At 37.0% G+C, this 23,628-nt stretch overlaps 1 protein-coding gene across 11 annotated transcripts in view; it reads left to right on the forward strand.

Moving 5' to 3' along the window:
* The window catches only part of SYNE1 (spectrin repeat containing nuclear envelope protein 1), a 289,839-nt gene that overhangs the window by 42,540 nt on the left and 223,671 nt on the right, over positions 1–23,628 (forward strand). For all 11 annotated transcript variants that reach the window (XM_050973206.1, XM_050973205.1, XM_050973201.1 and 8 more), the window contains exons 3-6: positions 7,905–7,966; positions 17,480–17,575; positions 19,407–19,490; positions 22,753–22,845. In XM_050973206.1, coding sequence (XP_050829163.1) covers positions 7,905–7,966; positions 17,480–17,575; positions 19,407–19,490; positions 22,753–22,845 — 335 coding nt within the window. The remainder of the gene's footprint in view (positions 1–7,904; positions 7,967–17,479; positions 17,576–19,406; positions 19,491–22,752; positions 22,846–23,628) is intronic.

A 23,628-nucleotide genomic window follows, 5' to 3' on the forward strand; every position in this document is an offset into this window, starting at 1 on the left:
TACGTGTCTGTGTCTTATGACAGAGAAACATTAAACATTCAAATTCCAATTCAGTTCTGACATTTTTGCACTAAGTCTCTTTCAAAGGTTGTAGTGCACAATGTTATGAGCAGTCCTATTAGTGTCAAACAAAATTAGCAAATCTACTGCAAATCAGTGGTGACTGTTACAGTAATTTGCCTGCCTGACAAGGCTGGCTTCAGAAAAGCAAGACTCTCCATTGTTTTAGGAGTTCATGTAAGTGCCATAGCATGTGTAAAAGATGGAATCAGAGCCTGTGCTTTCCATTTTCAGAGACCTTCAAACTGATCTCATAGCTATTTTTGCATAACTTCTTTTTTAAGTACTTTCCTTGACTGCAAAATGCTTGAGGCTCTAACTAATAAAGGTACCTGTAGACATACTGGTACTGATCTAGATTACCTATAGATCTATAATCAACATTTTAAAAGATATTCTTTAAATTATTTTCTTTAAATGATTTGTTGTGAGTACTGCTTGTCTTTAAGACTTCTGTTAAAAATTAGACTTCTTTTCAATGTGTTATTTTTTTAAAATTTGACTGTGTCAGAAGCTCTAAGGGAGTGGGTCAACAACACACAAAAGGTTATTACACAAAAAGTTTTCATGTCAGTAGAAAGAATGGCTGCAGAACCTGTAAATGCCAATATGATGCCAGTTGCAGAACTGCAATGGGCTGTAACAAAACCCCCAAATATTTAAGACTATTTTTTTTAAATATGGTCATTGCAGATGCTACTGTAGTGGGTAGTTTATAGACAAGAGGGTGATTTCTTGTCACTGTCTTTAAATACTAAAGTCTTCAGGAAAAATGAATTTTTAAACTAGTAGGTGTGCCTACTTATTAGCATGAATGATTGAAATAGGAGTGCTACCTTGGATAGTTATTCTTGTTGATGAAATTCACTGGATTTTCTAGATTTCTATCTGATTTGTCAGTGTCCATACCATCCCTTTAAGTACATGATTTAGGAAAATAAGTAATTATAAGGAAAAATGGCAAGTTGAGTCTGATCAGTTATATCAAGCTGTTTTCACCTTATCTATTGGTGCAGAAAAAGATGTGTGTGTGAACACTTAATTTCACTGTCCCCTGTGCCAAATGGGTGAATAAACAGACACCTGTGAGCAGCAAATCCTGGATCTTTCAGTCTGAGCTGAAACCATTACACATGATTAACTCCAATGTTGGGTATCCTGATTTGAGCTAATATCTTCTCCAGGGTGCTGCTTTTAAAAATGACTTAAGTGTGCCTACAATGGTTTTCTAAATGGTGGTGTTTTAATTTCTGACTGTATTCGTTTGAGTGTGGATACTGTGCAAGTGAGTCATATGTGAGTAATATGTTTACATCACATGGAGATTAAGACAGCAGTCAGTGGAGATGAAAATAACAGTGCAGCAGCACAGGCAAATACACAATAAACATAAAATGCAAATGCATTCATTGATTAGTTATGAATGCATTTGGCTTCTACACGTGTGGAAGAACAAAATGCAGCCCATCCAGGTAAAATATGGTGCACAGCAATTTAATTTCAGTTGGTTTTGTTTTTAGTCACTCAATACGCAAAATAGGAGCAAGTATGCAGCAAGGGCTGGAAATGGGAAAGATGCACAGCATCAAAAAAAAAAATATTTTGGACATATCTTCCAATTCACTGCAGAACTCATGTTGTTCCCATTCATTTCTCCAAGCACCCAGGGGAAGCTTTTTTGATCAAATGGAAGAGTGGTTAAGGGCAGTGCAGTTATGCCCAGACCACGTCCTTTCTTCTAAGAAACAAGATTAAATCACTGCACTGCGCTCTGCTCATGCTCTGTTCCTTCCTGTGTAAACCACAGCACAGGAAATTGGGGGATAATGTGAGTCTGGATGGCTCAGGAGCATCTGATATGCTCATGAGAATATGGCCACAACAGGGCCTTAGCTTGGATTTAAGGACTGGAAGTCTCCCAAGTCCCATACCATGAACATATGCTGTGAAAGTCAAAAGTGCTCCTGTGAGGGACAGCCACCAGCCTGAGTTAACGCACACACTCTCTGGTGCTGGCTAAATTTTTGGTTTCCCAGATTCCAGAAATTTCATCTGCTTGTACAGTCCACAACATGTGCATTCAGAGAGTCTGTTTGCTGATTGTACTTGCAATAAATTGCTAAGAACAAAATAGGACACATTGATTTGTTCAGTTTATTCTAACCTGTTTTTTTTTTTTTAAATGCAACCTTCTTTGGATGATAAATGGAATCATTCTCTGTATCTTTCTAAATAGTGGCTAGATAGGCACACTCTCTTAGAAGTGCAGGAAATCAAAAAGAATTTCTTAAATTTGAAATACATATTTTGTAAACACATTTCAGACAGTAAGAGCAGAAAGTCCTCAGCTGTGTGCCAGTCGCTGTGCAGCAGCAAGTGACACAGCAGGCAGTGTGAGCCTGCTTCTCCATACTTCAGTTTCCTGAAATTATTCCACCAGTGTGTGTGTGGGTTTTCTCTATTTCCACTCTTCCAAATGACATAAAACCTTTGGCTCTCAAAGAACTGTACCGAGGTTTCCTGTACTCTGTGCAAACCCCCGAGAGCTGATCCCCATCGTTTTCTCTAGCAGGGGTTTGGCCAAGGATGACTGGTTTCTTTTTAACTCTTGTGCATGGATTTTCTTTCTGCAGAAACTGATGGGAAGCAGACTGGTGCTCATAGGTGGAGCAGGCTGGGAGTGATGTTTAGACCTAGATCCCAAATCTTGGAAGTTTAGATAAATGGTCTGTTACTGTGACCATCTTACCGTCTCTGATAAAGCACATTCAGCAGAAGTACCTATCTGAAAGCTGCACTTTGACAAATTCTGTCTTTCACCTTAAAATATAAAACTTTGATAAGTGCATGAGGACTATAAAAATATATCCCCAATCTTTGTATCAATGCTGCTCATTCTTGTTGTCAACTGAGTAGCAGTGGCTGCTGAAAACAATTTTTCCCTCTTTTCTTTTATGCTGGAGTCTATAGAGTTACTGTTAAACCTAGAATAAATCTATGCTTTAGAGCTACCACCAAATTGAATTTTTTTGTTGGGTTTTTTTTTTAAAAACCCAACACTTCCCTGGCATTGTCCCATAAAAAAGGTCAACTGGTAGTTTAAAGGAAAAGAAATGAATTTGCATTGCCCCTGTGCAGTACCCCTAATTGGTGTAATCTACCTATAATGGAAGCGTTGATTAAATGATGCACCTTAAAATATTGCCCCTTTTCATAAGCAGTGTCCTCCCAATATTGCTTTCACTCTGCAAGCTTTCCTACAGCTGCTTTAAGTTAAAACTGTCCTTAATGAAGATAGGAGTTGTTATATAACATAACTTATTGAAGGCTTTAGAGGATGTATGCCATACTGCTCATCAAACAAAATTTTCCACTGAGGTGCTGTCCACTGCTTTCTGTACTGTGTTTTTTACTGTGACATTGAAACATGGCAGCTGATTTGGGACACTTTTCTGTACTTACAGGTTGATTTGGCAGTATGAGATAAACCTGGGAAACAAAATAAGACAAAAAGCTCTTTGATGTTTTTAGTGCAGAAATATCAAAACCAAAGAAAGCAAAAAAAGAATACTGAAAATGAGGAGCTGTGAGGAACTTGAATTTCACTAAAACAAGAAACAAAACAAATATTCATGTTTTTCAGTCTGTGAGAATCAATCAAGATGCTTTTATTAGACATGTATGAACGTGACTGTGTTGTGGCTCTGTGCATGAGCCTCCTTCCTGTGTTGCCTTGAAGCAGAACCCAGCATTTGCCACCCTGCACTGTCCCATCCCCAAGCTGTCCCATCCCCAAGCACCACCACCAGGTGCTTGATGTGCCATCCACTGCTGCACAGTACACACCTGTCAGCAGGATAGCACACATTAGAAAAAGTATGCATGGTGAACATTCCATCAGCATCTTCATGACTATCTGAAGATCCATAGTTGGTTGTGTTCATTGATCCAAATAATTTGTTCTAAATGTTTTAAAGTAAACATATCCAATTTGTCTTTTTTTGCCTAACCAAAAAATTCTTGTAGAAAAGAAGCCTGTTGGTGACGCTTTAGTAGAGAAAGGGTTTGTAAAAGTATGAAGATATTTGATTAAAGGTATCTTTCTTGCAACATTTCTTTCAGATGCAGAATCATATTGTCAGAGTCCTTGTGTTTTACAGAAACAGAAATTTGAATTTGGCCTCTATAATGATACATTTACAATAATATCGTAATAAAAGTGAGCCTTTTTATTCTCATTTCAATAGCGTGTGTTACTCTGTTGGCCCCTGTAGGGGAATAACATATGAATCTCCACAAAGAATGTTTCATATCTGCCTTCATTTTACCAGAGGAAAAAAATATCTGTTCAAGTGCTCTAGTGCTCTGACTTAATGAAATGGAAAGTACTGCATATTATCAGAAATTTGAGTATGTTTCAGACTGATCTAGGCACACTCCAAAAATTCTCAGCATCCTTATGTATGTTTCGTGCCCCTTGTACAACAAATCAAATACATTATTCAAAGCTAAGTGGCCTACATATCTATTAAAATTCATTGCTTACTATTTCTTCCACTTCCAGTTGCAAAGCTGAAGGACATCTCTGTCTCACAGGAGCATGCAGTGAACCTAAGTGGTTGTTTTTAAAAGCTGTTTTCCTTTATATGTGTGGCAACCTAGAGAAGAAGATCTGTGCCATTCAACCATTTTTACCTACTGAGCACGATGTTGTTAAAAAAGCACTGGTGAGAAAGCTGCATCAATTTTTGCACTCATCTTTTTGCTTTAGGATATCAGCAGTGTAGTTGGGTTGTCACGGTCCCTGGATGAATTATTCAGGCTCTTGACATCAGAGATTTCTGCTAGCGGATTGGCTGGTGCTGGGATAATAAAATCTTTCCACGGAAAAACAGTGGAGAAGGATGATGGCAGTGAGACCAGCAGAGCTGCTGCTTCCAATACAGCTGGCTTTGTCTGGCTGTTGCCTCTCTGCAAGAACATATAAGGATGTTTTTAAGGTTTGGCTTCATATGAATTCTCAGATAAGAGATGGTGGAGGGATTTTTGTAAGAGGCCAGCATTTCCAGTGAGGGAAAGAAATCGGATCATTGTTGAAAAATTACTTCTGGCTGTATCCTAAAGACACGCTGCACAGGAGAGAGGGGTAGAAGCCGCAGCAGCCATCCACAGCAGCAGCAGTAGGAGAAGCAGCATCCACAGCAGCAGCAGCAGCAGTGCCTATGGCTCACTATAAAGGTGCTGGTGGCAGAAATGTGCTGTCATTGAATGTGCTTCCTGAATTCTTCCAGTGCCAGCAGGGTAAGTGGTGCAAATACGGAGCTGACAGCCCTTGTTTGCTGACAGCCCTTTTGACCTATGAGTGGGGAGAGTGTAAGAAGCTGTGTGACACACAGGTTTTGTGGGTATAAATAAGCGGTACCTGTGCAGAGAATTTAATCAATGAAAATAGCACAATTGCTTTCAGGTAAATTTTTAAAAGCATATTTACAATGGAATTTTAAAAATCAATGCACTGCTTGTGTTGTGTTGAGACATAGATTTTACAGTGCTAAAATTTGTTCCTTTTAAGCCTATACAAAATAAATGCTAGAACCAAGGAAACTTTACTTAGTAGTTCCAGTTGGGCACATAAAGAATATGTTGCTCACATAAATTCCCTTGAAGCAGGTTATTTAGAAGGGCTATTTCTGCTGTTTTTTGGTATGACAGAAACTCAAGACTGTGTGCCTTCTGCTTGTAAATTGTCTCTTTAGAAGCTGGAAGCTGGTTGTCTGATTTCCAGTTTTTTTCAGAAGGTTGTGTTTTAAATCACCATGATGCACTGGAACTACAAATTATGGAATCATTTTCAGTCATTTAATTGATGAGAAGTTTAACTTCTGAAGTTCTGGTTTATTTCGTTTTGGCATGCCTTTTTGTATCAGGGTTGCTGGGGAGATTTTTGCATCACAGAGGTGTGAATTAAGGCAGAAATTAATTCTGTGTGTGATTGATCTCTATCCCTACACCTATTCACACAGAACCCAGTGGAAGTGTGCAAGTACTTCCATGGAAATAATTTGGCTACCTATATATGTAATTGCAGATCACAGCTGACATTTACTGTGTGTCTAAAGGAAAGCTTGTTCATGGTTAGGAACCATGCAGTGAGAAGTCTGTTTTTCAGAATGTGGAAACAATTGTCACATACAAAGCCAAGACACGTCCCTGCAAAAAACAGCCAGTGTGGAACGAAGCATGATGCAGTATCTTAGTGATATTTTTCATAACTTGCCCATGACTGCAACAAGTAGATTCTGAGTATGTAATAAATTAAAAAAAAAGAAAGTCATCCTGCCTGCCCAATGATATCAAAGGAAACTATAGAATGTAGAATTATTTTCTTAGGAATAAAGTGTGATAGTCTAGCATGTCATAATCTAGATCCTGGTGAGATTAGGTATCTTTTTTTCCTCTTGTATTTCTTATATGTGAGATGGTATTTATATATAAAGGAAATATTCCTGAATTATAATGCACAGACATTTTTGGGGAGCTTGTATATGGTCACTGACCAACTGAAGAGAACATTTTGACCTATGAATTCTGTGTAGTGATTTCTATCCCTATGTACCCTAATTGTGAGGCAGCATTGCATGAGTGTAAATTAGGGAGTTTATTGCTAGGAAAGCAATAAGCTTAGTAGTTACCTATTCCAGAACTTTAATGGGTGTTAAAGAATATTCCATTTTGGTTGTACAGATGTGGAATAGGAAAAATGCTGTTGAGTGCTGCACAAGTTACTAGCAAATGCAGGAGTTGAAATTAGATATTCCATCTGTAGGTTTTGGCATATGTGCATATTCTTATGAAAAGTAAATATCAAACAGCGATTGTATTTATTTGAATTTTCTATTGGGAACTGAAGGTGTTCATTCAGAACTGATGATGTTAATAACATGATTTTTTTTTTCCATGAAATAGATGTTTCCTCCTATTATTGAAAGAAAAATCTCTGTTGTAAATACTTGAATACCTCTGCTGTGAAATTATTCCATGTGTCAAAACTGATTGCCCGCAAGAAAGGGGCAGGACTTTGTGGGTTGGTTATAATGCTGTGATGCTCTTCTCTTCCCTCCACTGCTGTGACCCTTGCTGCTGAAGCTGGAGGAGCTCATTTGGGAGCTATTTTTATCTGTGCATCTGGCAGCTGTCCTGCAGGGACAATCTGACAGTCAGGGAAATGCACTATAAACCAGACAAGTGCTTCAAGAAAGGACTTAGGGACCTAGTAAGTAGTGATGTAGAAACTGCCTGGACTAGCTAATGGCTCCTTCCCAGCAGGATCTCCCAGGGGACAAATAAGTTTGGTAATGCAATTTCAAATCTTAATTCAACATTCTAAACATTTTCAAATACATATGCTAAGAAGTATTTTTTTTTTCTAAGTCTCTAGCTGACTTTCTGCATAAAAGCAGCTTGGCTGTGGGAGATGTGGGTTCTAGTTTTAAAGCAAAGTGAAGGTCTAGGTGCTCAGACCTTGGGTAAGTATGGTATGGATTTAGAATTCAAATTTATCTTGACATTTAGATTTTAAATAGTGTCTTTATCATCATTATCTTGTTAAGACTTGAACTTTGCTGTGAAACTCTTCAAATAGTTGGGTATCAGAACATTATTGTAATAATAAAAGTATTTCTTATGAGTATTTGGAGGCAAAATTGACTGTCTCAATAAAATACAGAGTTATTTCTGGCAAGAGCAGAATACATTTGTTGTCAGTAGGAAATTTTACTCTTCCACCATGTAAATCTGAAAGTATCCAGTGATGTTTAATCAAACTGATTTCCTTTTATTCTCAGATGAGCAAGAGTCAGTGCAGAAACGGACTTTCACAAAATGGATCAATACTCATCTGGCTAAGGTAACACATGGCTTTGAAACTTTTTTTTTTTTTAATCAAACCTTTTAATGTATGCCTATACGATCCAGGAGCATAGAATGTGTCAGATTTCTCTGAGCAGTATTTCCTAAAGTTAAAAAAGGAACCTCCTCATCTCCACACTGTGGGGATGAATCTCAGCATGGCAGGGGTCAGCTGCACAACTGCAAGGGGTGTCCAGAGGCACCCACCCAGCTTCTTTGGCCAGAACTGAAAGGTAGCACAGTACCTGGTACTTCAGCCAGAGGAAACATCTGAAACTGCTTTCTATGAAATGGAAATACTGGACTTATTGCACACAATATGTTAGAATAAAGCTTAAGTCATGTCTTGTGTAGTTTGATCTGGTTACAGACATAAGTAGTGCTTCATGAATCCAGTGGTGAATTAATTATCTGATGTATAGTGAGATTTGTCATCAAACTATTGTAGCTTCTTCTTAACACAACTTAAAACTCACGGTTTTGCCTTTAGAAGACTGTGATTTACACACAGTTTAAAAGTATTGAGCTACAATTGGTTCTCACCTTATCTGAAAACATAAGCAGTGAGATTCACTTTGGCATTCCTGGAGTTTTCACACAACACAGCTCTAATCATAGTTATCAATTAGTCCAATAAATTAAAATTTTAAACTCCAAGAGCAGCTTTTTGAAGTGTGTATATTTAAGCCTGAAGATTAATGATCACTAAAATTGAGTAAAGAATAGCTGTAACAGCACTGTTTTAACTTTTGTGAAAGGAACTTCTGTTTAAGGCAAAAAATGCCCTGAAAAATGAGCTGAGCAAAGCAGGAAGCCCATATAATGCTGTATGGTGTGATTTGATCTGACAAGACAATATGGTAGAGCAGCAATATTTATTTACATTGTTGAGGAATGTAATGGAAGAACTTGCTGTGAAATTAACTACACTGGCATTGTAGAATTCAACTGCAAGAGCAAAATTACCTTCAGGACTTCTTGGCAATGGATTCTCACTGGAAATGAGGTCTGTCCCCATATTGTCTTTAAAATAATTTGGAAGAGCCCCCCATGTAGGAGATAACTTAAGCACTCTGTTCTGTTTACTTCAACTGAAATTAAAAGGCATTCAATGTTTGCTAAAGCATCAACTAAGGGGGCTGTGAACGAGTGTCAGAGGAAAAAAATAACTCTTATTTCATGTTCATCTGTTTCTTTACTGTGTTGTGTCATTAATAATAATCTGATAATTATGGAAAAGTAGAACTATTAGGTAGGTTATCTGTACCATATTGTTAGATATCATGAGTGTGTGTCTGCATGTCGTGATAATTCCCTAGTTTACAGACTAATCCTTGGCAAGAGACAAAGTAGTGGTGGCAGCCACTAAGAGATATTGCCATGGATTGGGATTTGTGAATGTTTCCTGCTGTTCTAGTCCATTTGGGCCATGAGAGCTCAGATGAGCCTTTGACTTGCATGATCTAGGTGTGTAGTTCCTTAATGGGCCTGATACTGTAAAGACTGATCAAACACATGCAAACCAGGCAGTTATGCAGCAACACCCCTGACTTTTAGGTACCTTCTAATTACTTGTAGTAACTGATTTGTCTTAACTCACACTTCAGCAGGAAAGCTGTCTGTGATACTTTTGTTGATGGCTTTCAGCACATTTGCCTCATTACCTAAGCCAGATCATGTGGCTCTGCTTCCCATTCTTCCAGTAATGCTGCCAAAGGGAAGCACTGTTAATAGAAATTAGACTCAATTAAAGTGACCCATGACATTAAAATTCTTAGGTATTTAAAGCTTAAGCTCTTAAAACTTTGTTAGTTAGGTTTTTGGAAATATGTAAGTGGAAATCTGTTTTCCCAGTTAATCACAACTGTAGGAAATGCAGGTGGGTCTCTGAAGTGCCCAGGACTCCCCTTGCACTCATGTTCCGCCTTTAACTCAAAATTTCAATATTTAGGCTATTTGAGTTATGTAAAGGGTTGTTGTGGTTTTGATTGTTTCAAAAGAAACTGGAGATATGTAAGATCTGCATTGTCTGGAAGCCTTTGAAATGTGATATGGAAAAATCCTGGAAGGAGACCCACTTTTAGGCAGCACTGTCTGCATTCTTCTCTTGTCTTTGACCCAATAAAAAGTGGAATATCTACTAGTCTGGTACTGGTGAGGAACACTGTGAAGTGCTGGCCTAAACTTAGATGGGAAACAGCAATAGATGCTGCACCACTGGGAGAGTAAAGGAGCTGGGAGTGAAGGAGTGAAGCTAAGCCAAGAGAAAAAGGGGTAGACAGAAGGAAGATGATTTGAATTTTGTCTTTGTGTCTCACCATTGATCCAGAAACACTGTGCTACATTTGACTCAGTATATGCATTCCAAATTCACAGTAAATTCACGTCAAATCGTCTCTCTGTCTCTTTGCTGCTCTTGGAAAACTCTATATTTCTTTCCTTTCATTGCCATTTTTGATAATCTCATAAAATTATTAATGAGAAAAGGAATAGGAGGAAATAAGAGAAAACTGTAATTAGGGTATGTGTTACTCTTAACACCATGGCTATCTAAAGAATTGTTTCATCATAAACAAGTTTGAGGGGTTTTGAAAAATAAGTACTTCATGAAACTTCAAAAGCAGGAGAAATTAATGGTAACTGTGCAAAGATTGATGGGGTTTTACTGTTGGGATTGAAAGATGGTTTACAGGTAGCAATGGAAAGGAAACTACTCAGGTAGAGTTGTCATCCTTATATTGTGTTGATTGAGTAGAGCAAAGGAGAGTATAAAAAGGAGCAGTTCCTCATATTGTGAGGAGTAGTGATTTGAAATAAATGGAATTACAGAAGTGATTTGATTATTTTAGGTAGAACCAAGACCAATTTGTAGCATGGGAACATAAGGCAGGATGTGATTGTCAGGGTTTGCTAGGAGTAAAAGATTCTTCCCTGCTCATCTCAAAGATCTTCGTGTATGTCTTTCATCTAAAAAGTCATGCTCTAATTGAAACAGAAACTAATTCAATAACTAAGGCTATCAAGTGCATTTAACCACTTATTTTTGGTTATTGAATGTTAGGAATGGGTTTGAAAAGATGGGTACAAATAAATACTAATGAGCAGAACAGATAAATGAAATGAGACTATTTCTGAAATTTCTTCACCAAAAGGGTTGTCAGGCACTGGAATTGGCTGCCTATGAAAGTGATTGAGTCATCATCCCTGGAGGTGTTTAAAAGAGGTGCAGATGTGGCACTTAGAGCCATGGCTTAGTGGTGGACATGTCAGTGTTAGGTTAACATTGGACTTGATTTTAAAGCAATTTTCTGGCCTAAATAGTTTTATGATTCTATGGACTGAAGTTTATGAAAGACAGTAGGGGAAAGGTGTGAATTTTTTATTCTCTTTCACTCTCATGATAGAATGGTACCTTTGTAAGATTATGTTTTGCATTTTGATGTTCTTTCACAAGCAGAGGACAAGTAAAGGACCTTGGCATCAGCTAATTATGGGGCAGCTCAAAAGATGGAGGTAAATCAGCCCTGGTGCAAGCTGTGCCCTCACCCAGAGGGGATGAACAGAGAGGAAAGGCCTGCAAGTGTGCTAACTAGCAGGTAGTGTCATGCAGCTTCATTTTGGGTGAGCTGTTAGCACAAGGCTGCATCTGTTCCTCTGCTGTCTCCCTAAGCCCAGCTGTCTCTGTTCTGTGATTCTGAGCAGTAATCTGGTGAGACTCATCAATTAGAAATCATGTTTTCTCTGCCAGCCACTTTCAGAAATTGGGTCATAATCTTTGAAATTAATGTGGTCTAATTTCTGGCCATTCTTTTGAATTTTTGTGCATCTGTGCAGTTCTAGTAATGATAAATGTGATATGCATGTGTAACAGGACAAGAAGTTTTTTGATTCCATATAGTTTATTAATATTTTTCTATGGTTGTAGAACTGTCTTTCCTCTTCTCAATCTCAGCTTCAAAGTATAGACATAATTTGAGTATGCTTCTAATTATCTTTTGAAACATCTTTTCGAAATCTAAATTTAAAATACAGAACAAATTGACACCAAATATTTCAAAAAGGAGACACTACTTGCATTCAGAACAGCAATTACTTAAATATTTATTCATTTCATTACCTATGCCAATTTTTGTGGTAGGGGATTATTAGATGAGTAAAGAGGATGAAAAATATATCTCTGTCTTTAACAGCTAAGGCACGTGCTTTTTGTTGCCTTTCTCACCTTTCATAAAAGTTTGAGGCAATATTAGTTTCAAAGTTTGAGACACAGACTGTAAATTGGTTTAACCCAATCAACATTTTTGATCCCAGGTGTAGGGATAATTTTAGTATTTGTACTCACCAACATAAACTCACTGATACAGTGATCAACAAATACCTACTGAAAGAAATTGCTACTAATTTTGTGTTTCTATTAAGAGGATGCACACATATAAAAAACAAAAGCAGAGGATGGATATAAATTAAAAATAAAACTAAGAGTAGGTGAAAATTTTAAATTTTATTGATGCAATATTTATATAATGCTGAATTAAACCTGGACATTAAGCCTCATGTTAAAGCTTTTGAAACTGCAAAATTATCTCTTTCATAGCAAAGGAAGGAAGAAAAAGAAACAGGTAAATTAAGACTTGGAGCTCTCACACAAAGTGCTGCCCATGATGTTAGCTGGTTCTTAAAATTTAAATGTAACTTGGTCTTTGATGAACCTCATCAGTTTTCATCATTAACTGAGTCTTGTCCTTTTGGTCTTTTTCAAGTGGGAAAACAGAGGCTCCCAGTATCCTTGTCACTGACACAGGGAAAAAAAATAAGCTACTGTCCAGCTTGACTGCATAATGAAGAAAATCTGACTGGTAGTGTCCTGCTTCAACAGTTACTATATGTTTTCAGCTAGTATTGCATATAACCTCTAATGTTAAATCATGAATGCTAAATTCATTTGTGCAATTAAATTAATGATGCAAAACTTAGCACTGAGTGCCTCGGCTTCGGTAATTAGAAGAGTCCCTAACAGGAAGGAAAACATTCCTATGGAGTTAGGAAGTAAATTGTGCCAGAGAAGGGGTCCAGCTATTACAGAGTAATGGAAACTTTACACTGTCCTTGCTGTTCTGACATATATTTCCCTGCAGAGACAAATTCAGCAGTTCCATAGATTTGTTCCAGTTTGTGCATGTGGATAGATTTTCATGCACTTTTCCAGCAGTCTTTGTAAGATTATTTGAAAATTAGTGTAGCAAAAATAGTATTCAATGTCTGCATTGGCATTCATTATGATGCAGATGCTGTTATTTGTATAGTATGATTTATTCATTAGAGAATTTAAGTGCAGGGTGTGAGGAAAAGACTCCTGTAGAAAAGATGCAAATGAGAAATTAAATGCAGGAAAAAGTATTGCAATAAAAGAATAAAGCTTAGCAAATAGATGTTCCATATCTGAAGTTTGGATTTTACAAAACTTATTTTACTGCATATGCAGAGGAATTTCTAAGATTGCAGGTCTACTAAAAATCTTCTTTTGAGGCTTATCAGTCAAATTTTTTTATATGTACCAATGTTCAGTTATTTAAGTTATTCAGAATATTTCCTGGACACTACAGCAAATTAGACAAGTTTTAAGAGGAACAAGTTTTTGCAAAGCATTTCTTCCACAGTTCCCATTTATGATCAGTTCTAATACAGTTATTTAAATAAATATTTAACATGACAAAAATCTAGTTTTAGCCTTGAAGATTTGTTCTCATTTAATTTGTATTCCTCCTACAGATCACATGAATTTATGTGTTCTGAGTGTGATCCCTTCCTTGGGACATGACTGTCCCTAAATATAATTTTCACTATAGACTGCACTACTGTGATTTGATAAACTGCAATAAAGGAGTCTTGAGCAGAATTCATGCAATGCAATATGTAGCAGATCATTAATCTGCATTTGCTGGGTTTTTTTCTTGAAGAAGCTGGCTAGAAAGCTTAAGTACTGAGGCAACTGAAATCATAGAGTGGACCACCTTACAAGTTGGTCAGATTTAATGTCTCATTATTCATTGAAGTATATTCTGACTTTTGCCAATACATTTTCTTCCAAAAGTTTATAATTGAAGGCTTTTCTTTACTATTATAGGAGAATTCTTTTCAAAGGCTTTCCAACATAGAGTGTATTAGGATCGTTGCAGCTGATTCCATGGCTAGAGCTATACCCTTATGTGCAAAAAGCCAAAATCTGAAGTACATTCAACATTTTAGAATTGCAAAAATTTAAGTTACTTTTCTTTCCTTGCTTTTACTGATTTACAGTCAGTATTTTGGCAGTGCATTAAGGAACTAAGTGAAAAGTTGTTAAGTCTGAATCAATAAGAACATTTTCAATATATTCAAAGTGAATATATTGATACTTAAAAAAAGCTTAAAAAACCCCCAAACCTTTCTTCTCTGGATGCTAATAATCAGTGTTCATCTTCATCTTTTACTTCATTCATTAAATATGCGGCAAATGAGCAGGTATTTCCCTATTCCAACAGAAGATGTGTTAATATCAGTGGAAGATCTGCTAGAAAACATTTAAGTAGCTGAAGCCATGCTGTGCAGTGGTCCACATATAATAAATAAGTACATGTGAACTTCTCAGTATCAGCTCCTGTGTGTATCAACATGGGGAATAATGTTGATATCTATGCTTGTGTAAAAGAGGACTCTATTTTTCTATATATGCCACTAGAAATATAACTCAGTGACTGAAAAAATAATCATCATCATCATCTAAATTCCATGCCTATGTGCCCAAAGTAGAGTAGTTAAAAAAAAATGTTGATTTAGGAAACATGGTGAGAGTGTAACCTCCTTGTAATTAGGTGTTAACATCTTCAGGGTAGTGTAAAGCAGTGTATTATATAGTGTATTACTGAGAACATTTCTGGCAGTCTACATAAATAATAAAAAATAACTAAATTTCCATATTAGAGGGGTCTTATGCAGGGCATCTTGGGACACAGGTATTGTATCTGCCTTCTGTTCCAGTTTTCTTGGTGTAAAGATCCAGTGTTATTGGTGTAACATCCAGGGTGTGTGCTGCTAAACACTGGCATTGTTTGCAATTGTGCCACCTTCCAGCAACAAAAAGTGCATTTCAGCTTGCTGAGTTAAGGACAATTGCGATTCTCACACTTCAGAGCAGGAGTTCTTACCAACTACAGTGCCTGATGGTTTCTTTTCTGCTTTTCATCTTATTCAGTGTTGTCTCTACAGCTGTTTTTCCCCAAACCAATGTTTGATTCAAGTAGAAAGTCCTGTAGATGTTAATTTTCTTGGGATGCTTTCACTGCCTTGCCATGGTACCAAGCCTCAGTTGGGGTGTAAACCTAGTTTTTATAGCCTCTGTCAATACCACTGAATGCCACCCCTGTGGCAGTATTCTGTCAATACCCCCACTCTGGTGGTTCAGAGCAGGAGTTTGGCTTGGATAATCAGAGGTTTTAACTACAGAGTGAAGCTATACACTGGGGAAAACTGAGGTGCTTCCCAGACTTGCTTTGCAGATGAACTCCAGGTGACTTTTGGCTTCATGTAGGGATGAGACAAATTCTGACCTCTACCTCTATTTGTGGGTAAGGATACCAAAGCACACAAGTGAGAAGGGAGCTGTGTTATGCTCAAAAAGGCTGCTTGGCAAGCACATTGTGGGCACCAGAATCATGGGGCACTGTAAATCTCACTTACCCTTCAATCTAAATATATCCTAAATTGCCTTATAAGAAACCCATCTCTCCTCATTGCTGTAGAGACAAACCTCACCACTGGGGCCTTTGGATAGGTGTTTTTTTCAGGCCTTTACCTCCTGTTGGCTTAGGATGGCAGCTGCTGTAATCCTCTTGTCTTTATGGCTGAATTATTTTAGCACATAATTCTTCAGTGTTTTGTGATGTGGTAATACTGATAAAACCAAAGCTGCTCCAAGCTTCAAACAGGAAATGATAGCATAGAAGGTGAGGAAAATTAATTGCATTTGTATCAACTGCCTGTGATGCAAGACTGGGACAAATTAATCTTCAGTGACCCACTTGCTTCATTGATTCCTTTGGTGTTATATTAAGGAAGAACATGATCCAAGGAGGAGAATTATCTATTGCTTTGCTAGGAAATCAAAAAGAACTATGACTTAATATATCCTCATAATGAGTTGTAGTGCAACTTTATTTTATATACATGAAAATACAGGCTCTTCTATTAGTGTGACTTTTAGAGCATGTCAAATCTGAGATGAAATCTACTTCCAGCAGCGTTCTTTTTTCACTTTATGCCAAAGTTATGTTTCATTTAAATACTATTTTATCCAAGCTGAGCCTATTTTTTTTTTTATTTGGGGACCTGGAATATTTTCTTTCTCCTAATTTGTTACTGCAGTTTTACCTTTTCAAAAACAATGTTTAATTTGTTAGAATAATTTTTTTGAATCTCTATTTTTACACAAAAAAGTAATAGATAATTTGTTGTGCAAGCACTTCTTTTAACAAGTACCCCAAAAGTAAATTATTAAACCTAAAGTAGTTTCAAGAATTTTGTAGTCTCATTGCAATTTTAGTGAATGAACGGGTATTAGTATTATTATCATTATTTTTATTATTATCATCATCAGCATCATCAGGTGTATGAATTCTCAAAAGCTGGTGGAAGCTGGAGGGTGCCTGTTCAGCTGGACTAAGTTTAAACTTTTTGTTTCTGGCAGACATTTTGTGATCATTAAACTACTGACCAGCTGAGAGCCATAATTCCACAAACTGGTGTACATTTAAGAACACAAAGTGTTTATTATGTTCTTTTCGAACACAGAGTGTTTATTGTGTGATCTTGTTATTTAAAATTTCTAAAATATCACCTGTTTACATATTTTTGAGTATTGTCATTGTTGTTCTTGTGAAGGTAAAGACATTTGGTAAGCAATTTGGCCTAAGTAGGAGCTGAGACAGCGCTGACAGCACCCAGAGCCTGCAAGGCTGGAGGAGAGGAGAGAAAACACAGCAATTCAGTGTAGCCTCTGTCAGCTGTGAGAAGTGGCAGCATCACTCAACCTGCTATGCTCCTCTAGGGATTTTCCCTTCATACAGCTCCTCCTATTGCTTGGACTGAGAGAGTGAAATTTCTGTGAAATACTTAGCACAAAGGAAAATAATGTGAAGGATTGAAATGTGACTGTAATAGCACATCTGTAAATAGTGTGTATTTTGTAGAACCAGAGGCAGCTGTTGGTTTGTTTCTCTGCTTGTTGCAGGAGCCAGGAGGTTTTTTCCTGGATATCATCAGTTGCAGAAATCCACAAAATTTTACAGTCCTGTGCCAGAAATGCTAAGTAAACAATGTGGTGGCAAAGCAGTGGTTAAAGGATATGTTGACATTAAAAATTATAAAATACAAAGAAGGGGACCAGCCACTCTCTTTGGGTTTCTGTTCAAGAGGACTGGAATTAGGATGCAATACTGGTGAGCCTTTATGATATCTAAACCTTCTCCCTTTTCAGCGCAATCCTCCCATGCTGGTGAATGACCTGTTTGAAGATATCAAAGATGGGGTAATGCTAATTGCCCTCCTGGAGGTTCTTTCAGGGCAGAAGCTGGTAAGTTCTTCCTTTTACAAAAACCTTATTCTTTATTCAAGTTTGTTACATGACTTCTGTGGGATACAATTTTCTAAGTTTCTATATTTCTCTACTGTAAAAAAACTTACTCCTTCATAGGAAAATAAGTTTTTCACTGAGTAGATTATCTGATTACAAAGCATTATTACAGATTATTGCAAGCATGCTTGATTGTATGCATTTTTTATTAATTTTGCCATGTAGCTCATAAAAATTTCTTATTTATATTAGTCTTTGCAGTTCATCTGGATTTTGCTGCTACGACACAATCAGGGTTTAAACTGCAAGTTACTTCTATGCATTTTGAAAAAAAAAAAAGACTTCTCCTGTTAAATTTATGTCTTTGTCTCAAAAAAACCTCAAACAAGCTCCTCAAATTTCATGTGGGCTTATATCCATTTGCCTTGACAGTTGCTCTGCTACTGTAAAGAGCCTTAAATGATGCCAAATGGCTTTTTCACAGCCAAGTTATGTAAAGAGAGGATGGTGTGCACACAGCAAATAGGATGTCTTTTGGGAGGCAAGCTAGTTTTGTGCATGGAGGAGAAAAATAAAAGGATTTTAGGCTAAGGGCTCTGACTTTCCCCAAACCAGCTTGCAGATCAGGTGGCAGCATTTGAAGGAGCAGTGCAGTCTGTCACTCAGGTGGCTCCAGGGCTCAGGTGTAACAGGCTCCTTCACATGCAGGCAGTTTGCTCTCCTTTTCATATTTCACCTCTGTTTTGATTGCAGATGAACCCCAAAATTAGGCAGTAAATCAAACTGTAAAAGTGATTTTACTGTGAAAAAGGATAAAGCTGTACTTTCCAGTGTGTTTCTGCTCCACTGAAATATATCCCTTTCAGGTTCTGTTAGTCTGAGACAGAAAGCCTCCCTCTTGTGGCAAACCAGAAGTAGTAAAACAGGAAAAGAATTTTAAGTGATGGCACCTGTTGCAGTGAAATTCACTGGATTGTATCCTGCCTATGTTAATTAGGGAAAGACAAGAAATATGCCAAAACTAGAATAGTGTCTGGTGAACTTAATGGTTATGTATACCAGCATATGATATCCTGTAGCAACTGCAAGAGGGATTCAAAATTTATAGTAGGCCTTTGTTAAAGCCATTTGTTACATCATGAAAAGGAATTAAATTTAAATTACAATAGTTGCACATTTGCCTTATAATATAAAATTCCATTGGGGTTTTATTCCCGCTGTCCAGTAGTAGAAACCTGGTTCTTGATTGAATTAAAAAAAAATCTGGTTTTAGCCTACATATCTTAAGATCAATGCAATTCATTGTTCAATGGGAATTTAGCTGAGGTTTTAATTGCCAATAAAGTACTAGAGATATGGGATGAAAATTCTTAGGTAAAATGTCTTCATTGAAGACTGATTTTAAATATAGCAACCACTTAGACTTATACGTTTTAGGCAAAAATATTTCACTGAGAGAATGTTGTCTTCTCTCAAATGCACATATGCATACACACACATAATATGTGTGTGTGTTTGCATGTGTACAAAAATAGTAGTTATTTTACATTAGAAAAAAAATTCTCTGATGTAGAGATGTTCAGGGACTGAAGCCAACAGTTTGCATCCTGAGATTAAGACATATGTAACTTTTTTTATAATGAAATTATCACTCTTGCATCCCCTGTATCTGTCAGTCCTCCCTCTGATGGATATGCAAAGGTACAATTCAACATCTTCACTGTTCCGGGGAGCATTTTTGCATAGACATTGACAATAAATCTGACAGTTCAGTTTCTGAAGAAAACAGGCATAAATCTAATTGAAGTTTAATCTGTTCTTTCTCTTTCAGCCGTGTGAGCAGGGGCGTCAGCTGAAGCGAATTCACTGGGTTGCCAACATTGGCACAGCTCTAAAGTTTCTAGAAGGTAGACGGGTAGGTATGGTAGCACTTAGCCCTGGTTTTCCTTTTTTTTTACTTTGTCTCCATAAGGGTATGATTTGTATCCACCCCTCTGTTTTTATTCTCCAAAATTTGAGCTATGTATGCAGTCTTCAGTTTCTGTACAGTGTCTAAAAGCTGCTGTGAAGTAAAATTTGTAAGATCCAACACTAATATGTGGCAATGCATAGGGTGAAACTTTTTTTTTTGTTGTTGTTTTTTAAATGAATAATGGATCACCCTGGAGATTTTTTTTTCTTTTTTAATGTGCTTATTGGCTCCTCATGATCTCTACTTCCCTGTTGCTGCTTTAGCAAAGAATGAACTTTAATCCGGAGAGACACTGATTTATGATTTTAAAAAAAGATTTCTGGTCTTCACTAGCTTTTACATGCGAAAATCTATTCCCTGAAATTAGAGATATGAAAATTTAGGGCAATATGACCCCTTATTAGCTTGCCAGGACTTCAGACTAATTCCTGGATTTATTCTGATAGAGTCAGTGCTGTGGCTGTTTTAGAAAAGAAAAAAATGATATTTTTTTAAATTTTACGAAATATTTTAACAAAAATTTAAAAACTAATTTTCATCTAGATATGAATATCATACAAAAGCAATGCATTTCTACCCTTTTTCCTGACTTCTCTGTGTACTGTAATGACTCAAATCTGGATTTTTTTTGTTGTATTGTAGGTATTTTGTCCCCTAATTTCTGCATTTTACTTTAGTGTTTTTCAATGCAGATGTTACACCTGATGAATTTTAAGTCTGCACAATACTGTTCACTGGGATTTGTTGGATTTTGGCAATCTTTCCCTATCTTTGGCTCTCTGACATCTAGACCTAATTACAGCTATGTTATATGGAAAACAATCTTAGCAGATGCCTATAAAAATAAATTGGGAAGAGAACTTTTTAAAATTGAAAATGTATAATCAAAGCAAGGAAAAAATATATTTCTGAAGCAAAAGGCCACTTTAGCTCACCATCTACCTATTTGAGGAAGTATAATTTGTTAATACAAAGCATAAGGCAAGGCTGGGGCGAAGAGCAAAACCCCCCCACTTCCATAGTTTCCATGTCACAGCATGGTGGGTGACCCTTCTTGGATCCCACAAATACCATAGCAGTGCAGCTGGAAAACTGGCCCTGCCAAGGTTCAGGAGAGATTGCCAGGCCTCTGTGTTTCTCCTTCTGGTATCTTAGGATTTTTGTCCAGACTCATCTTAGTAGTGGTATTAATGTCCTGGATTTTCTTCCAGAGGGAGTTGGAAATATGCAGGGTGTCAGGTGTATCAGAGGGGCCAACAGCAGTGCTCCATAAGCTGAATCCAGCCTAAAGGATGCCTCTATCCAGCCTGTCACCCTTCTCCTCCCAGAGGAGGTGGGGATACTGTTCAGAGAGCAGATGCCCCTTCAGCAGCTGAATGCCATCTCTGGGCTGTTCTCAAAGGGCAACAAACACAGGCAGGATCTCCTTCCTCTGCGGGCTCTCCCATAAATAAACCTTATTACACTTTAAATCAACTTCCTGTTTGCACTCTCCAAGGAGATTTCTGCTAATACTCCTGTTACACTACGAGCTGCAGCTCACAATTAGCAGATACTATTCTGGACAAAATTGGTTTTCTCGTGGTTCTGAAAAGTTTATTTTTAGTTCTAGATCCATCTTAATGGTGTATAAAATAAAGAAAACTCAATAACTAGACTAGATAGGCTGGGCTTCTGTCAACAGTAGTCTAATCAGAAGCTTTAGCTGAGTCTCTGTAAGTCTATTGATTTGTAATAGATACTAAAATAACCTCACTTTCTAGAAAAAGAAAAGCTTTTCTTGGAATTGGTCCAGCTGAGAGAATGAGGTATATTTTTTAAGATCAGGAATGGAAAATTTTCCTTATTGACTGGTGGAGGAGCTAGTAATGTCAATTTTCCTGGAGTGTTGTCGAGTTCTGGGTGGAGAGGATTAAAAATGTGAACTATAGGGACTTCTGCTCTGCCCCTTCCAAAGCAGCCTGTGCAGATTTAATTTGGAAAAAAACTTAGAGGTCTGGACAACATTTTGTTTGCACTTGACATTATCTAGTGGATTTCCAACTGCTTATTCAGAGAAATGCAGTTTTTTCTCTGTTTTGGAGAGACAAATGAGGTGGCTTGAAGGCATTCTCTATCTTTTCTTTAGACTGCTCACCAAGGTTTGTCCACAACTTTTGTCCTTAGACAGGCTTGTAGTAGATGGGCACTTTGGCAGTCATTTCATATTTTTATCATGATTGGTATCTGAATCTTAGTTTTGCTGAGGAAATAAGTACTAACAGAGTTGCTAACTTTCCAATACTGCTTGTTCTCTCATTTCCTAGAGCATTATCTACATGGCTTTTTCTTTATTATGCATTCCCCTCTTAATTTCCTTCTATCTTGCTTATTTATTTTAGGGTGATATTTTATTCAGACTGTGGATTAGCAGTTGAGAGTTAATAGCCATGAAATCTGTTCCCATTTCTGTTGAAAAACTTCATTTGACCTTGGACAACTAATTTTTTTCCCACTCTATTTTTAAAAGAGCTATTGTTAGGCTTGTCTCACAAAGGGGCCTTAATCAGTGGTTGTGATATCCTTTACAATAAAATGCTCTTTGCAGGAGAACCCTAGCATTCTTCCTTCCCTTTTCTTTTTTTATGCTTTTTCCACCCCTTTCCTTTTTACATTTTTATTTTTAAACTCCCTTTTCTCTTTTCATTACACATGGTTTAGAACTTTATCAATAAACCACTGCATAATTTAAAATCTGTTGCAGAATATTTATTTTGTTCTCCTGCTAAAAATTTATTGTGAGATAGGCCAAAAATGTGCTTTCTTTACATTAAAAAATGGATTAATGAATTTACCTAATAATTAATCATTTAAAGTTTATTTTTGTGTCATATTTTTCCTTTTGCTTTTCATGCTAGTCCGTATACAGAGGATCTCCGGTTTGTACAGTGTTTCTATTTAATTTTCCTTTTTCTTTCTGCTTGAAATTATTTTTTCTACATATAATAGCATGGATTGGTCTTAAAAGTTTTGCATTACTTGAAAAACCTTAATGTGAAATTATAATTGTCTAAATGTGAAATTGCAGTACTGAAAATTTGGGTTTTTTTCATTGAGAATCTTGTTTGATTGCAGAAATGCATTTCAAATATAGAACCTATTTGAAATGCATTTCCTAATTGCTATACTTTGTGTGTGATAGTAACACATTTTCTTTTCTATATAGATTAAGCTTGTCAACATAAACTCAACTGATATTGCTGATGGCAGGCCTTCTATTGTGCTTGGCTTGGTGTGGACAATAATTTTGTATTTTCAGGTACTACATTTTTTATACTAGAGAGTTGCTTGTTCAAACAGTTGTTCAGGTCATCACTTTATATGAACTGGTGTAGTTCCAGTCTTTCACCATAGCTAAGTCACTTTGTCATTTGCTGAGGATCTGATCCTGAATAAAGCAACAAGTGATGGTGCTTCACATTGCATAAAATTAGATACTTGTCTGTGGAATAGGTTTGTCTTTGCCTAGAACAGAGTTGCTTCATCACTGAAACATATTCTTCTGCTTTCTCTAAAGAATACAACATAGCAAAAGAGGAAAGTTAGAGAATTGTGGATTCTTGTTACAAGTATCTTTAGCAACCTCACTGGTGACTGTGCTGAACATCTAATTCTGGTGCCCTGGATGTCAGTCAGTGGTTAATTTCAGACCATACATGTAAACATGGTGATTTCACTGGCAGATGCAGGTATTTGCAAGGATGAAATTTAGCTGTGAATCGTGTAGATTGATAGAGGGTTGAATTTGTAGAGGAGAAATCACTTGCATTCTGTTGAAGTTAGGTGGGAGGTAAAACTGGCTTCTAAATCCTGTCCATATGGGTTAACAAAGTGAGTCACTGTTCAACACTCAAAATAACAGCTAATTTTATTGCTCTTGTGCTCTTGTTTATGGGGTTCTTTGGCTCCCTTGTGATGTCTCAGGGATGCTGTTGTCCTCAGCACCAACCACTGTGATGCCTCAGTAGTTCTGAGTTAATCAGAGTAAAAGTTAGTCAGAATGATATCGACATTTTAATTTATAGCTCATTGAAATGGAGAG

The sequence above is a fragment of the Serinus canaria genome, chromosome 3, assembly GCF_022539315.1.
Source record: "Serinus canaria isolate serCan28SL12 chromosome 3, serCan2020, whole genome shotgun sequence".
Lineage (NCBI taxonomy): Eukaryota > Metazoa > Chordata > Aves > Passeriformes > Fringillidae > Serinus > Serinus canaria.